Raw genomic sequence first — 17,066 nt, forward strand, 5'->3', positions numbered from 1 at the left:
GAGAGAGAGAGAGAGAGAGAGAGAGAGAGAGAGAGAGAGAGAGAGAGTGTGTGTGTGTGTGTGTGGTACCAGATGATGGGTACGTTTTTAAAGAAGATACAGAGAAGGAAGGAAGGCCAGGCAAAGGAACCAGCACCAAAGAAGGCTAGAGCGAGTTGGGGGACTTGGAAGGTTTAGCAGCAGGTGGGCGACGCAGCGACAAGTTTTGGAGGTCACTCGACCTGGGTAAGGTCAGAAGGATGCTGTGCTAGGCATTCCCTCCTCTCCAACAAACTGTTGAGCGCCTGCGTGCCAGAAGCTGTTCTGGGCAATGGGAAACAGCAGTGAAGATTCCGACTAAGCCCTTCCTGAGGTCGGCTTGACTGGCCTGGGCTTTTGCGGCCAGAGGTAGCGTGGCTCGGACAGCACCTTAGATCTCCGGACGCACATGGGTCTGTCGGCAGCTCCGCGGTCCCGCTGCGCGCGCCGCCTAAGCTTCTCCACTGCCCCGCCCGGCTCGGAGCCCGCCCCTAGCCGGACCCACACGTGGGTTCCCGCACGTCCGCCTGGCTCCCCCCTGACGTCAGCCTCGCGGTCCCATTTAAGGCCCCTCCCGCGCTCCGCTCCGAGTGTCGGAGCCGCTGCCGCCAAGTCCGGATCCAGCCTCGCGCGCCGCTGACGCCCGCCCGCCCGACGTGCACTCCCGGTACGGTCGGGCTCCAAGCGCGCTGAGCTGGAGGGTCAGGAGAGCGAGCTGCCTCTGGATTGCTAGCTCGTGCTGCCCGCGAAGGGCTCTCAGCGTCCGGGGCGTGGGGGTGGCGGGGTGGAGGCAGAGTCCGCAGCCCTGGGCGATGGCCACGCCATGCGTGGGCTCGGGAGCCCGCCGCGTTCCGCTTTTGCTCTAAGCGGGCACCGCGGCCTCTGGTCGGGCTGGGGAACCGAGGTGGCCGCCGCTATCTGTGGTCGAAAGCCCAGGTAGATGCAGAAAACAAGGATCTGACAGATTTGAAGGGTGGGGCATACCTCCGGGCTTAAAATAGGCAAACGGCGCAGAACTCGAGGTCCGGTTTCCGAAAAGCCTCAGCAGTCGGGGCTGGGGGAAGAGGGAGGAGGTCTGAAAGCCGGGGAGCGCTGCTCGGGTCGCTTTTTAACCTGGGAGTCTCGAGACGTGGACTCCACAGAGCGGCTGCTGTCTGCTGATTATAGGGCGCTCTTTGCGCAGATTACACTAAGCTGCTGATGTATCGGGTGCTACGCTAGGCACGATGCGTGCAGAGATGAAGCAGGAAGAGAGTCTCAGCCCTCCTGCATCGCAGATGGTATTTTGAGAGTAGGGTATCTGGTACCATCCACTCGTTCTGAGAAATGGGGGAACCTAAAGCTGGGAGAAGGTTAGGGCAACTCAGAGGTCACAGAGTGGTGGCAGAGTTGGGGAGTAGACCCTCTTTCTGTAGGGCTCTTCCCTCACCCGTGTCCGCACATTGAAGGGAGCGCTGGATCCCAGGGCTTAGGTTTTGGTGAAGCCAGGTCTAGAAATAGCAGTGATTTGTGAGGAGAGACCCGATTCCAGCTTGGTAACTCTGGGCTGCCTGCCTGGAAGTCCTCTCGGATATTTTTGTCCTTTTGGAACTCAAGACTAGACGTGGCGCTTTGGGATGCAACCTGTGATAATCTTCCCGGTGAATGCAGTGCAGGGTTGGATTAGCAGAGCGAAGGCCTCCTCCCCGGCTCTGGAAATGGAGGATTCCACCAAGTATCTTATAAACTTTAGGGCTCCAGGCCTCTGCAGCTATTTTTGCACTTCCTCCTACGGGGCCTCACGGCTTTGCAACATCGATCACGGTAGAAGCCACAGGAGGCTCCTCCCTCCCTGTTAACAGCAACCAAGTATTTGCGATTTAAAGTCTGGCTGTGGCCGCGCGCGAGGCCAGGGAGGCAGCCAGCAGGGGCACTAGTTAGGTCTAAAGTCCGCCTCGGGGCTCGTTCCGTGTGACCCTAAGAGCATGCTGATTCCCAATCCTTCCGGCTCATGGGCGGGGCTTCCCAGCCCGCCGCGGTCTGCCCCAGTGCCAGACTCCGGAAAGCCACGGCCCGGACTCTACTCTTGTCCCCGCCCACTGCTTGGAAATGAGCATGCGCGCAAGCCCCGAGCAGGGCAAGGTGGGGGAGGGGCGGTAACCCCAGGAGCTCGGGCTGAGCTGTTGGTCTGATCTCCGCCCATCCTTCTGGGGCTGGAGGAAGGAGTGAGTGCGCATGAGCAGAGCTTTTTGCACCTCCTACGGCGACTGGATCGTTTCGTGAGGCAGTTACAGGAGCTTTTTAAACGTTCCTCCGTTTGAGGGTTTGGCGGGAACCCTGGTGACTGGAGTAGAGCTGAGCCAGCGGCTCACAGTGATTTTGTGTGAGGAAGGGCGGCCCTGCTTGGGGTTAATAAGTCAAGATGAGTGAGTCGTCAGGAAGCTATACTTACACCCAAACGTCACTATTATTTTTCCACGCCAAGGTAAGATCCTTTACACCAAGATCCTAGGCAGGCCAGACCCTGGCATTCCTTTGGCCATCTTTAGGTTTTTTCCTTCCCCCTTTTTAGTGGCAAGCATCCCAGAAGTAAAATAAGCTCATTTGGAACAACTTTGGGTCAATAGCATTAATTTAAAGAAGATGTAGTGACTGTGTGTGTTATTCCCCCTATAGATTCCTTTTGGTTCTAAGTCCAAAATGGCAACTCTCAAAGATCAGCTGATTCAGAATCTTCTTAAGGAAGAACATACCCCCCAGAATAAGATTACAGTTGTTGGGGTTGGTGCTGTTGGCATGGCTTGTGCCATCAGTATCTTAATGAAGGTAAGTGAGAGCCCATCTTTCTGGAAGCCACCCATCCCCCCACTCCTCCCAGAATTGCATTATCACATTGTATGTACAAATACTCAGGTTCATGCCCTCAAAGAACTTTCTGTGGAACAAACTTTAGAAATGTGATGCCATACCAAAAAGGTATCTGAACCTTTTGTTAGGCAGGTGACACAGTTCCTTAAATTCACTGTGCCGTATTAACATGCATGAATTGCCTACAAATGAAAAGTTATTTTAAAATAATTGTTGAGTTGAAAATCATTCATACATTTGGTAAAATTAAAATCACACTAAATGTGGGAAATCTTAAGTCTCTATCCCACAAAAATCCCCACCTTGAATAGTAAATTTTGGTACCAATTATGGAGCTAAAATTTAGTTAGAATTTGTGAATGAATAAAGAACACATTTTACAGTAGTCAAGCCTGCTTTATGTAAAAAAAAAAAAATTGGGGTAGCTTATGATAAAATATTTTAAATTTAGATTTGGAGTTCCCAATAAGGGAGTGAAATGATTAATTCTGGGTTTTGAACAGGAAAGGATTGAAATAAGGAACCAAAGGCAGAAAAGAGCTATGTAGAGGTTGGGTAACAACACATGTTGCTTTATATGTGTTCTTAGGAGAGGCCACATAGTGTAAAGGTTTCCCCCACTATCCTAAAGGAGAGCATTCCTATGGAGCTTTTCCAAAGCCAAAATGGTGTAAAGTGAAGAGACGGTTACCATTAATTAATCACTATTATTATTTTTTTAAATTTTATTTATTTATTTGACAGAATCACAGCGAGAGAGGGAACACAAGCGGGGGGTGGGGTGGAAGAGGGAGAAGCAGGCCTCCTGCGGAGCAGGGAGCCGGATGCAGGGCTCGATCCCAGGACCCTGGGATCATGACCTGAGCCGAAGGCAGACGCTTAACGACTGAGCCACCCAGGCACCCCTAGTTACCATTAATTTATATGGAAAATTTTTTGAGCATTTGCAGACCCAAGAAAAATAACCTTAGGCTTTTCTGATACTTGAGGACACATCTTGCTAACAGATGCACAAAATAAAGTACAGATGCTCACACAGTTCAAAGCTATGGTAGCTTGATATTGAGATGCTGAGTAAAGTTCCCTGGGGAAGGAGCTTGGTGGTACCTAGGATGTATGCTACTTCTCCGAGGGCTCACTGTAGGAAAAAACACTGAATGCTATTTCTGCTTTTTGCCTTTTCATAAAAGCAAAGATCCTCTTTGGATTTCTTTCAGTTAGTGAAAACAGGTACTAATGTTAGGTCTTGTGTAAAAGTGAATTGGTATAATGTAAAAAATAATGTAAAAAAAAAAAATTGAGGCAGCTTACACTTTATATTTCACTCCCTTATTGGGAACTCCAAATCTAAATTTAAAATATTTTATCATAAGCTGCCTCAATTTTTTTTTTTTTACATAAAGCAGGCGTGACTACTGTAAAATGTGTTCTTTATTCATTCACAAATTCTTTCTAACTAAATTTTAGCTCCATAACCTTTACACTATGTGGCCTCTCCTAAGAACACATATAAAGCAACATGTGTTGTTACCCAACCTCTACATAGCTCTTTTCTGCCTTTGGTTCCTTATTTCAATCCTTTCCTGTTCAAAACCCAGAATTAATCATTTCACTCCCTTATTGGGAGCTCCAAATCTAAATTTAAATAAAATAATTTACAAAACTTCCTAAAAATGAGGGGATGCCTATACCAATTCTTACTGCTTTCCCACTGGATCAGAAATTGATGCCATCTGTTTTTCTCACATCTGTGAATCACCTGTGGTCTTTTCCTGTGATGCTCTCTAACTCGGGTGTATGTAAGAGTAACTGCCAGGTTTTTATATTATAGATAACTCAGGAGGTAGATCTGTAAGCTCAGCTAGTATAATTTACTTGGTTATAATAGTTCACATCCCATGTGTATTAAAGCTCTTATTGGTGCTTCTGGTCTGAGATGCACCTGTGAACATTTATAGGTTCAACTGAAAGAATATTTTTCACCAATACTATTTTGTAATGCACAAATCTATCTTAATACTGTTAGTGTTGGTTAATACATGGAAGACATACAAAGAATGATTCAGAATATCACTTTTTTAACTTCCAAGAATTAATACTAGTCAGAATCACTTATGTAGTGAATAATGACCTAAAATCAGTATGTAAAACTGAATTTGAGAGCATAAATAGAGCAGTTTTATGTAATTGAATATTATTCCATCCATTGCCAATCCAGTGTTCTGCTTCCATACAGTGGCATGGTGGAGCTCTTGCAAAGGTTACTCTAGTGAGGAGAGAAGATCAGTACTTCTTCCTATGCATGGGTCATCTGTGAGTCAGTTTTTAAATGGGGGCTTGTCTCTACTTTGAGGTATGTCCGGATACTAATAAAGTAGCAGAACTCTTCTGTGCTAGAAATACAGAAATTTTGCATGCCTTTCTAAAACTTGGAAGTAGCAATTTTCCATTTCACTAAAAATTTTATATCTTTTAGGACTTGGCAGATGAACTTGCTCTTGTTGATGTCATAGAAGACAAACTGAAGGGAGAGATGATGGATCTCCAGCATGGCAGCCTTTTCCTTAGAACACCAAAAATTGTCTCTGGCAAAGGTTGATTTCAACAAGTTTATATTGTGGTCTGTGTTAGACTTAATTCTCTGTCAGGCTTGAAATTCTGCCTTCTTCAAAGATTTATTTTTTATACAGATCAGAGAGCCTGCTTTTGAACAGTTTTGCATTGGTAACCTATTTATATCAGTTTCAATTTCTAGTAAATGGTTTTAAATGGAAATCTAGTGTGTCCATAATGTGGAAAGCATCTGAGTTAGAATGTAATTAGTAAAGCTCCTCAGGTTCATATGTAATCACATTGTTTCTAATATTTAAATTTAATATACTTGACTTCCCCTACTTCCTTTCACACACTAACATAAGGTTGAGAATAGGGTAAATGAGCCTATTCAGATATTCTTGGGCCTCTCACACTTAAGAGCCCTAGTCAGGAAACCTGAATATGTGTACAAATGGTGTTTTTTTTGGACACTTGAAAATCATTGACCACTTATCTATGGGCTGGGTTAACCATCCTGTGCCATAGGGTATCTAGAAGCAAGACATGCTTGATAAATGTAAAGTTGCCTTTGCTTAAAAAACAAAACAAAACAGCCTGTCTCTGGGCTGGTGTGATCACAATGAAGTAGTAAAGTAGAAATAGGAGTACGGAAGAGTGTGAGCATGTGCTCAGGTGGCAAAAAATTGGGGGATAATATCTCATTTGATTCTTTCCATCTCCTCCCAGCTGTCATTATATAAAGTCCCAGTCTAAAACCAGAATACAAGGAAGGTGTCGATGAACTCTTCTTCCATGTTAAGTGGCCAAAAACTAAAGGAGGAGTTGGGGGTGGGAGGGTGGCATTACAGGCCTTTATCTATATTTACCTGTGTGTGAAAGGAAATAGGGGAGGTAACAAAACTGATAAAAATGTCCATAAAAAAAGTTCATGGAACAAATTTTTGCTGGCTAGGTAATAGAGTTCTCTTAAAGGCCTTAATCTGGTTTTTGTTCTTTTTTTTGTCTAGATTATAATGTGACTGCAAACTCCAAGCTGGTTGTTATCACAGCTGGGGCACGTCAGCAAGAGGGAGAAAGCCGTCTTAATTTGGTCCAGCGTAACGTGAACATCTTTAAGTTCATCATTCCTAATATCGTAAAATACAGCCCAAACTGCAAGTTGCTTGTCGTTTCCAATCCAGGTGAGACCTTTAATTGCACAGATGAGCTTGAGTAAAACTGATGGTCTGTGTCATATTTTTCATTTTCCTCTTGTGAATGGATTTGCTAAAATAGTTAAGTTTAAAATAATAAGGGGGATACAATGCCCCTGAATGTAGTTAGAACTTAAAAATTAGGGGCACCTGGGTGGCTTAGTCCTTAAGCATCTGCCTTCGGCTCAGGTCATGATCCCAGGGTGCTAGGATCGAGCCCAGCATTGGGCTCCCTGCTCCGCGGGAGGCCTGCTTCTCCCTCTCCCCCTCCCCCTGCTTGTGTTCCCTCTCTGGCTGTGTCTCTCTGTCAAATAAATAAATAGAATCTTAAAAAAAAAAAAAAAAATTATTTGCCCAAGAAGATCTTAGATAAGGGATAAAGGTATGAATAAGGTGTTCTTGATGCACAATTTATTTTCATTAAGCTACACTTCTTGAATACTTAACGAATTTGCTGTATTATGCATAGAGGTTTAAAAATTTAACAAATATTGATTGGTCATAATCACTATCAAGATTCATACAGAGCCATGGATCTTGACTAGCTTAACATTATCTAATAATTTACGTAGTATCTTTGCCCGAATGTTTTCTTCATAGTGGATATCTTGACCTATGTGGCTTGGAAGATAAGTGGCTTTCCCAAAAACCGTGTTATTGGAAGTGGTTGCAATCTGGATTCAGCCCGGTTCCGTTACCTAATGGGGGAAAGACTGGGAGTTCACTCATTAAGCTGTCACGGGTGGGTCCTTGGGGAGCATGGAGACTCCAGTGGTAAGCATAACTTATTTTCTCTCTTTGTTTTCAAAAAGATTGTGTAAAATATTGACAGAAGTTTCATTATTCAATCAGAGCTGAAATCAGATAATCCATTCATTGGAGTAGGATGGTTTCTAGAAGTCTTATCTTTTGGTATAATTATGTTAAGAATTGTTAAGGTTTTAAGTTTTATATTAACATTTTTTTATGGCATGGGGAATGGGGAATGAAATTTCTTTTACTACTAACAATGGACATATTAAAATAAGAGGGTAGTTCTTAGGATGACCTCAGTCATTTGATATCACAGCTGTCTGTACTTGAACTGTATGGCTCTGAAAAGGTCAGCCAATCCAAATGAAGCAGATAGAAAAGTTCTGTCACAGTTGAAATATGTTGTAATTTGTGTAGTGTTCTCAGTTACTTATGCCAAGAATATTCCTCTTATGATCTCATACTATCTTTATATTTCAAATATGTATGGATTAAACATCCCAGTAGATTGAAAACAGGTTAGAATATGGTGAAAATTCTTAGTTTTATATAAATTAATGAATGAAAATTTAAGAGTAAGGGTGTTGGTATTCTTGACCATCTACCAAAAGCAGATAATCCTCCCAGATAAGAAATGAGAATTAGAAAAATGGGTCAGAATTACTAGTCTTGTTACCAATACCCAAGTTCGGTTCCCCATTGCTCAAAAGGCCAGAACTCAAGAGGTGAGTTTTGACTGGAAAGGAATATGAGCTTTATTCAGGAGGCTGGCAACCTGGGGGAGAAGGCAGCTCTTGTCTAAAAGCCCAACTCCGGTTTCTGCCTGGCCCAGAGATTTTTGAAGGTGTTTAATCAGTTGAGGGAACGCAGTGATCTGTGACATTCTTGATTACATGCGGATTTAATGATGCCAGTTAGAGTTATCTCCGTGCTTGGAGGTTTTGCAAGAAGTTCTAGTTCCTTGGTGCCCAGGGGGATTGTACAAGAAGGTCTGGTTCCTTGGTACCAAGGAGTCGTGCAAGAGTACTCTGTTCTTTCTGTAGAGGAGGGCAAGGTCTACAGATACTCAAAGGGAAGTCAGTGAAGTCATTTGTCTGACCTTAAAAAAAGGAAAACATTTTGCTGAAAGACTGCTAGGCTAATCAGAAAGGTGAGGCGGTTTCAAACAGACTTGCCGGCCTCTGTGGCCTGGGAAAGTTCTTGTTCTTCATTTCTGAAGGCCAGTGGTCTGCAAATCTCAAAGAAAGTGACTTAGTGCTGTTACAGATCAAGGGTCTTAAGTCAGCAAGCAAGGAGTATGTTCACTTGAAGCAGGTTAACTGTTAAGACCGGTTCAAGTGCTATTGCGGTCTCCTGGATGGCGTGTGGAAATAAATGTATTCTGTACTATTTCTTTTAGTGCCTGTATGGAGTGGAGTGAACGTTGCTGGTGTCTCTCTGAAGAATCTGCACCCTGACTTAGGCACTGATGGAGATAAGGAACAGTGGAAAGAGGTTCACAAACAGGTGGTTGACAGGTAATAGATCCCATAATTTGGCAGTACAGAAGATTAAAACATTATTTTTATTTGAAAGTTTGAAAGTTTAATAACATTTGAGTACTTGTTGGAAAACATTTTTCTAGGGATGCCTGGCTGGCTGGCTCAGTTGGTGGAGCACGTGACTCTTGATCTCAGGCTTGTGAGTTCGAGTCCCGCGTTGGGTGTAGAGATTACTTAATGATAAACAAGCTTTTTCCTAAAGTTTTGTTAAAGAGCATACTATAAAACAGAAGTAGAGATATTAAAATTTATTAATGCAACAGTCTTTTTTTGCTATATTTCTCTATAGTATGATAAATCTTTTAGTGCTTGTAAGTCTTATTTCACATTCAGTCTTCAATAGCATATATGGTTCATTCAGTTAGGAATGAGAATTTTTATTTATTAAAGTTTTCTTTATTGCACCCCATGTGGGACTTGAACTCACAACCCTGAGATCAAGAGTCACATGCTGTATGGACTGAGCCATCCAGATGCCACAGAAATAAGAATGTTTATTTTTTAAGAAAAGATTATTTATTTGAGAGAGAGAGCGTGTGCGTGTGGTGCAGGGGAAGGGCAGAGGGAGAGAGAGAATCTTAAGCAGACCTCCCTGCTGAGCATGGAGCTTGACATGGGGCCATTCCCACGACCCAGAGATCACACTCTGAGCTGAAAACAAGAGTCCGATTCTCAACCGACTGAGCCACCCAGGTGCCCCAAGAATTTTTAAATTCAGTTTCCTGTTACAGGCTTTATGAATAGAAGCAGCTAACTTGTTTATTCAGATGATTATAAAGTTTTTTGGTTTTTTTTTTAAAGATTTTATTTATTTATTTGTCAGAGAGACAGAACACAAGCAGGGGGAGAGGCAGGCAGAGGGAGAAGCAGGCTCCCTGCCGAGCAAGGAGCCCGATGTGGGACTCGATCCCAGGACCCTGGGATCATGACCTGAGCCGAAGGCAGCCGCTTAACCTGAGCCACCCAGGCGTCCCTGGATAAGTTTTAAACAATGTCTAGATTCTTAATTGTACTGAAAATATAAACTGTTAGGAATTGTTTAAATAGGGAAGCTTTCAGCTTGGTAGCATTATTTACTTATTTTACATATACATACATATATATATATTTTTTAAGATTTTATTTATCAGAGAGGGCGAGCGAGCTCATAAGTGGGGGGGGGGGGGGGGGCAGGCAGAGGAAGAAGCAGGCTTCCCGTTGAGCAAGGAGCCAGATATGGGATTTGAACTCAGATCCCTGGGATCATGACCTGAGCTGAAGGCAGACGCTTAACTGGCTGAGCCACCTAAGCACCCCATTATTTACTTATTATAAATCATGTGTGGACCTCAGGTCTATAGAAATGAATAATGAATCATGATTGATTTAGACAAGGCCCTCTTATAAAAACCTGTGAACCTGGGGCGCCTGGGTGGCTCAGTCGTTAGGCGTCTGCCTTCGGCTCAGGTCGTGATCCCGGGGTCCTGGGATCAAGCCCCACATCGGGCTCCCTGCTCAGCGGGAAGCCTTCTTCTCCCTGTCCCACTCCCCCTGCTTGTGTTCCCTCTCTTGCTGTGTCTCTGTCAAATATAAAAAAATCTTAAAAAACAAAACAAAAAACAACAAAACAAAAACCTGTGAACCCACCACCCAACCCAAGAAACATTGACAATAGCTGTCAACCAAATGTTGTGTTTTTGGGTTAGAATCATTAGTCTCCTGGTCCTTGGATATGAATGAGTTCTGAGCTCCTTCTCCCACTCATCTTTCTGTCCTACCACCCATCCCTTGCTTGAAATAATCTTGAGTCAAACACACTATATGTAATTCTGGAGTTACTTTTTTAAATTCAGTATTACATTTTAAAGAATTCTTTATTTTGTTGCATGTAGATATAGTTACTGGTTTTGACAGTTTTGTAATATTCCACTGTATTGAATATGTTCACTGTATGTACCACAGTTTACCCATTCTCCCTGTTGGAGAGCAGTGGGCTTATTGCCAGGGTTTCTGAAATTACTAACAATACTCTTGGAACATCCCTATACATAATATCTTGGTATACGTGGCAAACATTACTCAGAATATAATGTAACTTTATGGCATTATTTGCTGTAAAGCATGTGTTCAGTGAAAGCAATGTTGTTGTTTGTTTTCTCTTACCCTACTTTTTCCTACCTTTTCCTATCCTTCCCTACCCTACAGTGCCTATGAGGTGATCAAACTGAAAGGCTACACTTCCTGGGCCATTGGACTGTCTGTGGCAGATCTGGCCGAAAGTATAATGAAGAATCTTAGGCGGGTGCATCCAATTTCCACAATGATTAAGGTAGGTCTGTGTAGTGATACATTGTATTTGAATGCCATTATTTCCTGTTTTTTAAAAAAGATTCTTCTGTGAAAGCAGTTAGGTTAGTTGTCATTGATTTAAGTGACATAAATTAATGCACTCACAACTTTCTTTTTGGAGAGAAATCATTGAGCTTTAGGATTAATGTCTGCTAGTATACTATGTTCACCACATAGATACTTGATAACTTATGATAATAAGTGGAGGTGGGTGGAAGACCATAAAAGAAAAATTTTTTCTTCGGAGGAGAAAAGTCAGGGTAGAGTTGCCAAGATGTTACCAATAAAAATTTTGACAGTGATATGGATAATGGCAATAATTGAGATTCTCTTTTAGAACAGAAGTCTTTCCTGGTATTTTGATGACTTGCACTGTTCATAACATACTAACTGAAAATGGTGGAAAGGAATTCCTGCTTCTCAAGTTGTATTAAATAAGCTTCATAATTGTAAAGAATGCGAGTCTTGGGAGACCCCAGAATGCATACTCAAAACATAAAATACTTTTCATTTTGTCTTCAGGGTCTCTATGGAATTAAAGATGATGTCTTCCTTAGTGTCCCTTGCATCTTGGGACAGAATGGAATTTCAGATGTTGTGAAGGTGACTCTGACTCCTGAGGAGGAGGCCCGTTTGAAGAAGAGTGCAGATACACTTTGGGGGATCCAAAAGGAGCTGCAGTTTTAAAGTTTTCTAATGTACCACTTCACTGTCTAGACTACAGCAGGATTTTAGTTGGAGATTGTGTATATTGTCCTTATTATCTATCTGATCTGTTACTCAAGTAATATTAAAATGGCCTAAGAAAAAACATCAGTTTCCTAAAGTTCCAAATAGCAATGGTTCACCAAACCCTGCAGCTGTATCCTGATGCTGATGATACCTGTCTTTGTAGCCCTAAATGGGTTAACGTAAGTTAGCCCCACCGTCTCAGAGGCACCACGGCCAGAGCTGCGGCTGCTCTTCACACTGGATGTGTGTTTACTGTGTGTTCTGTCACCTCGGGTTCCTTCCCCCAACACCCGACATGCCTAGTCCATCTTTTCCAGTCAGTCATGTCCTGGAATCCAATGTATAAATTCAGTATTGCGTGTATTGTGCATAACTGTTCTAAAGGATCTTACTTTGTGTACCATGTATGTCAGAATGTAGTGTACATGGCCATATAATGTAAAAAGACAATGCAACCAACTAAGTGTCATACCAACTAAAATACCAAATAAATTTTGAACAGTGACTCTCAATTTATTATATTATTGGGACCCATTAGAGTATTCTTAGGCAACACTGCAATGATTTTTTTTTTTTTTAAGATTTTATTTTTCATCTGTTAGAGCACAAGCAGGGGGAGAAACAGGCTCCCCGCTGAGCAAGGGCCCGATGGGGGACTCAATCCCAGGACCCTGGGATCATGACCTGAGCCGAAGGCAGACGCTTGACCGACGGAGCCACCCAGACGCCCCTGCAATGATTTTTTTTAAGGTGTATTATTACTAATGATCAGACTTTGATGTGACTTAATGTATTAAGGGTGTGACTAGATGGATTAGGTTGTTTTGGTACCATTTCCATTATAATTTTAATATACTAAGTCCCAAGGTATTATGAGATAAAACTTGATAGTGGGGCGCCTGGGTGGCTTAGTCGTTAAGCGTCTGCCTTCGGCTCAGGTCATGATCCCAGGGTCCTGGGATCGAGCCCCGCGTCAGGCTCCCTGCTTGGCAGGAAGCCTGCTTCTCCCTCTCCCACTCCCCCCTGCTTGTGTTCCTTCTCTCGCTATGTCTCTCTCTGTCAAATAAAATCTTTAAAAACAAAAAAAACTTGATAGTAGTGCAAATCATAATTGGCACCCTACAGTTCTGTAGATGACATTCTATACATGAATGTAAAAATACCATTTGCCAACAACATAAGCAGTGGTACTTGGTCACAATAGGGAAATACAGATTTAAAAAAATATATATTTTTAAAGATTTTGTCAGAGGAAGGGAGGGAGAGAGCACAAGCAGGGGGAGCTACAGGTGGAGGGAGAAGCAGGCTTCCTGCTGAGCAAGGAGCCCGATGCAGGACTCAATCCCAGAACCTGAGCTGAAGGCAGACGAGCCACCCAGGCGTCCTGGCAAACAGATTTTAAGAACCTTTTGTTCTCTGGGGCCAGTAACAATGGCAATTAACAATTTTAAACCAAATAGCCCTGGTGGTTGTCCACTCAAAAATTTTCTTTAGATTTTCCTCAAAATATATCTACAACTATGACCCTTACCCAGTCCTGAATTTTTTTTTTTTTTTTTTTTGAAGATTTTATTTGACACAGCGGGAGAGGGAACACAAGCAGGGGGAGTGGGAGAGGGAGAAGCAGGCTTCCCACTGAGCAGGGAGCCTGACGCGGGGCTCGATCCCAGGACCCTGGGATCATGACCTGAGCCAAAGGCAGATGCTTAACGACTGAGCCACCCAGGTGCCCCCAGGCCTGAATATTAATAGAGGTTAACTAGGACAACTTTATTGCCATCACTTCTCCAGCATCTTTTTCACCAGTTTACTTCCTGAGAGCTAGTGAAGAGAAATAATTAGCTTTTTTCCAAGTGTGTGGCAAATGTAAAAGGACAAGACTGAACTATGTAGTCTTATTTTAAGATTTATTTGAGAGAGGGAGATGAGGAACAGAGGGAGAGAAACTTCAAGCGGACTCCTGGCTGAGTGTGGAGCCGACACACAGCTAGATACCCTTGAGCCCAAACTGCAGAGCTCTGTCTTAGGACGCATGCAATCATGACCTGAGCCAAAACTGAGAGTTGGAGGCTTAACTGACTGAGCCATCCAGGCACCCCTGCAAATTATGTAGTCTTGACAAGTAGTATAATAGGATTTGCTTTTCTATAGTTTTTTTTAAAAAGCCTTAAGATACAATTTACACATAAAATGCATGTTTTAAAGTTTAATTCTGTGGAACGCATAGTTATACAACCTTCACCACTATCTACGAACTTTTTAATTACTCCAAATAGAAACCTGTATTTATGCCATAGCCTCTTGTAAACTTTGAGGCAACTTAAGTCTTTTTTAAAAATTTATTTACATTTATTAATTTCGTATCTGATAAAATAAATTAGCCAATACCAACATGACTGAAAAATAATGCTTAAAGATTTATTAATGTAATCTTTAATGAATTTTAGATTTTTTAAAAAAATATTTTATTTATTTATTTATTAGGGAGCGAGTGAGAGAGAAACAGCATGAGAGGGGAGAGGGTCAGAGGGGCCGAGCCAGGAGCCCGATGTGGGACTCGATCCCAGGACTCCGGGATCATGACCTGAGCCAAAGGCAGTCGCTTAACCAACTGAGCCACCCAGGCTCCCCATGAATTTTTTAGATTTAATCTTGTAAACCTTCCTCACTTTTTGGCACAAAAAGTGTTCCGGGATCACCTTGTATCTTCCTGCCCCAGGCAAAGAATAGGCCAGCTCTGCAAGAAGCCCTGATTCTTTTATTTTTTTAAAGATTTTATTTATTTATTCATGAGAGACAGAGAGAGAGAGAGAGGCAGAGGGAGAAGCAGGCTCCCAAGGAGCAGGGAGCCCGATGTGGGACTTGATCCCAGGACCCTGGGATCATGACCTGAGCCAAAGGCAGACGCTTAACCATCTGAGCCACCTAGGCGCCCGAAGCCCTGATTCTCTTAAATGTAATATGATCTCATTTTAGTCTTAATAACTTGGGAAGTGGATTTAGTATGCCTTAGTCCCATTTTACACAAGTTGCCAGTTAGTGGGGGAAGCAAATGGAATGTTCAGAACATAGTTATCCTCATATATATATCCATACATATATATACCTGTAGATGGATCAACATCTTTTCCACTAAAGCCCATGTTGCCAAAGTAAAACTATCAGGACTTCAAAGCCATGCTTTCAGAATTCTTCACTGTGTTTCTACTACACTTCGGCAGTTGTTGGAATGTACAAATCTTGGCCCTCCTGTATTTAGATTGCTGCAATCAAGCAAAATGATTGTTAGCTTGGATTGTAGCCACCCAGAGAGCCCACTCAGGCAGTGGATATCAAGGGCCTGCCCTGCACCTTGTGTAGAAACGAATGAGGAGCCTTTTTCTTCACCTAAATCAAGAGTTTGGTCACTACTAAGATGACATCTCCTTCTGCCACCAGAGGCCTGTTGGTCATCCTGGCCAGCAGTGCTGACCTCTCAACTGAGTGGTAAATGAGGTGCAAGTACCAGAGTTACTGTGGAAGTAAGCATACAAGCAAGTGATAGTATAGGACCAACAGTGGCTGTTGCTCCTGTCTGCTATAGGTAACCTATTTCTTGGGGCTGATAGTTTGTGGAAAGTGCCATAAGAGAAATAGGAGAGATGTGAGGAGGTGGTGGTAATTGACACTGGTCAAGGAAAGCTAGAGGAAGTGTCGTTTATGCCCAAGACTGAAAATAAGGAATCAACTTTGAGAATGGTTGGAGAACTTTCTAGAAATAGGGAACAGCAAAAAGTCCTGAGCCAAGTAAAAGCTGTTGAGAAGCTTGAGGGGAGTGAGGTGAGAGTGTCTTGAGATGAAATTGGAGGGCTAGAATGAGGCCAAATCATTAATGTCTTTCAGGTTGTGCTAAAAATTAGTTACTTTCCTGATGAATCACTAAATTCTACTTCTGAGATTAATAAAAAAATTAATTTTAAAAAATCGGTTAAGTGTAATGCAAATCCATGGTCGGGTTTTAAGCAGGGTGACTGCATGGTGTGAACTACATTAAAAACAAACCACAGACTTTGAAACAAAATGGAAAAGGATTCAAATGCAAATACTCAACAAAAGATGACTGAGGAGGTTGTGCCCCCTTCTGTGGGTTATAAACTCTTGGTATAAACTAAAACCACCCTTAGAAAACTAGATGTGGCCTTTCCTTTTCATTACTACTTTAATTCAGTCTTTATTTTTTAAAGATTTTATTTATTTATTTATGAGAGCGAGAACACAAGCAGGGGGAGCAGCAGGCAGAGGGAGAAGCAGGCTTCCTGCTGAGCAAGGAGACCGATGCGGGGCTTGATCCCAGGACCCTGAGATCATGACCTGAATCGGAGGCAGAGGCTTAACCAACTGAGCCACCCAGGTGTCCCTAATTCAATCTTTATTTCAGCACTCCATCCTGAAGTTACAGAGCTCAATAATAATGTTTTAAATTCCTGCAAATAAATGTGTAGATGGTAAGTACATTGAAAAGTACGTTCCTCACACTCAGGTTGGTCAATCCCAAGCCCACCCTTTACTTAAATTCTTCATCTTTGGGGCTCAGGTCCCTTCAGCATGCCCTCAGAAAGAGCCAAGTCATCTGGAAGCAATTTGGAAGCTATCTCCGCAGACGCCGTCTTAAGATGGCATCGCCCTAAGACTAGGAGGTGCTCTCAGGAGAGCTTTTTCCTACTAGAGCCTGGAGCCTGGCCCTCACCAGCCTATAGTCATGAGGGTTTCCAAAAATTCAGCACTAAAATCAGTCCCAGGCCTAGGCCGGCTGAGGGAAATGAAACTATACTCCCCAAATCCCTCTTCTGCACACTCATAAAGATTGTCTAGAACTCGTCACAGGGTCACGGAGAACGCCACGGCACACACTCAGAAACGCCCCCCGCCCCCCAACGAGAGGGCGTTAACTGCCTGCCAATGCGCCTGCGCCTGGGCCAGCGGTGGGCGGAGCTTGCGTCCTGGCGAAAGAGTCGTGCGTGGGAGCGTTCTTGCGTTGGGGGCCCAGAGAGTAACTGTCACAGGGCTTTGCACCTCAACTGCCGTTGGTGGTTTCCTTTTGGTGTAACTTTTTTTTTTT

General features: G+C 43.1%; 1 protein-coding gene across 1 annotated transcript; it reads left to right on the forward strand.

Moving 5' to 3' along the window:
- Nucleotides 1-672: 672 nt before the first annotated feature.
- Nucleotides 673-12,480, forward strand: LDHA (lactate dehydrogenase A; the record flags this gene model as incomplete). Its single annotated transcript, XM_035012420.1, is given in 8 exon segments — nucleotides 673-685; nucleotides 2,674-2,823; nucleotides 5,342-5,459; nucleotides 6,429-6,602; nucleotides 7,215-7,388; nucleotides 8,767-8,884; nucleotides 11,093-11,216; nucleotides 11,759-12,480. Coding segments are annotated over 7 exon segments (999 nt in total). The 3' UTR covers nucleotides 11,924-12,480.
- Between the last annotated feature and the right edge of the window lie 4,586 nt (nucleotides 12,481-17,066).

This window comes from Mirounga leonina, unplaced genomic scaffold (assembly GCF_011800145.1).
Source record: "Mirounga leonina isolate KUSES-001 unplaced genomic scaffold, KU_Mleo_1.0 Mir_166, whole genome shotgun sequence".
Taxonomy (NCBI): Eukaryota; Metazoa; Chordata; class Mammalia; order Carnivora; family Phocidae; genus Mirounga; species Mirounga leonina.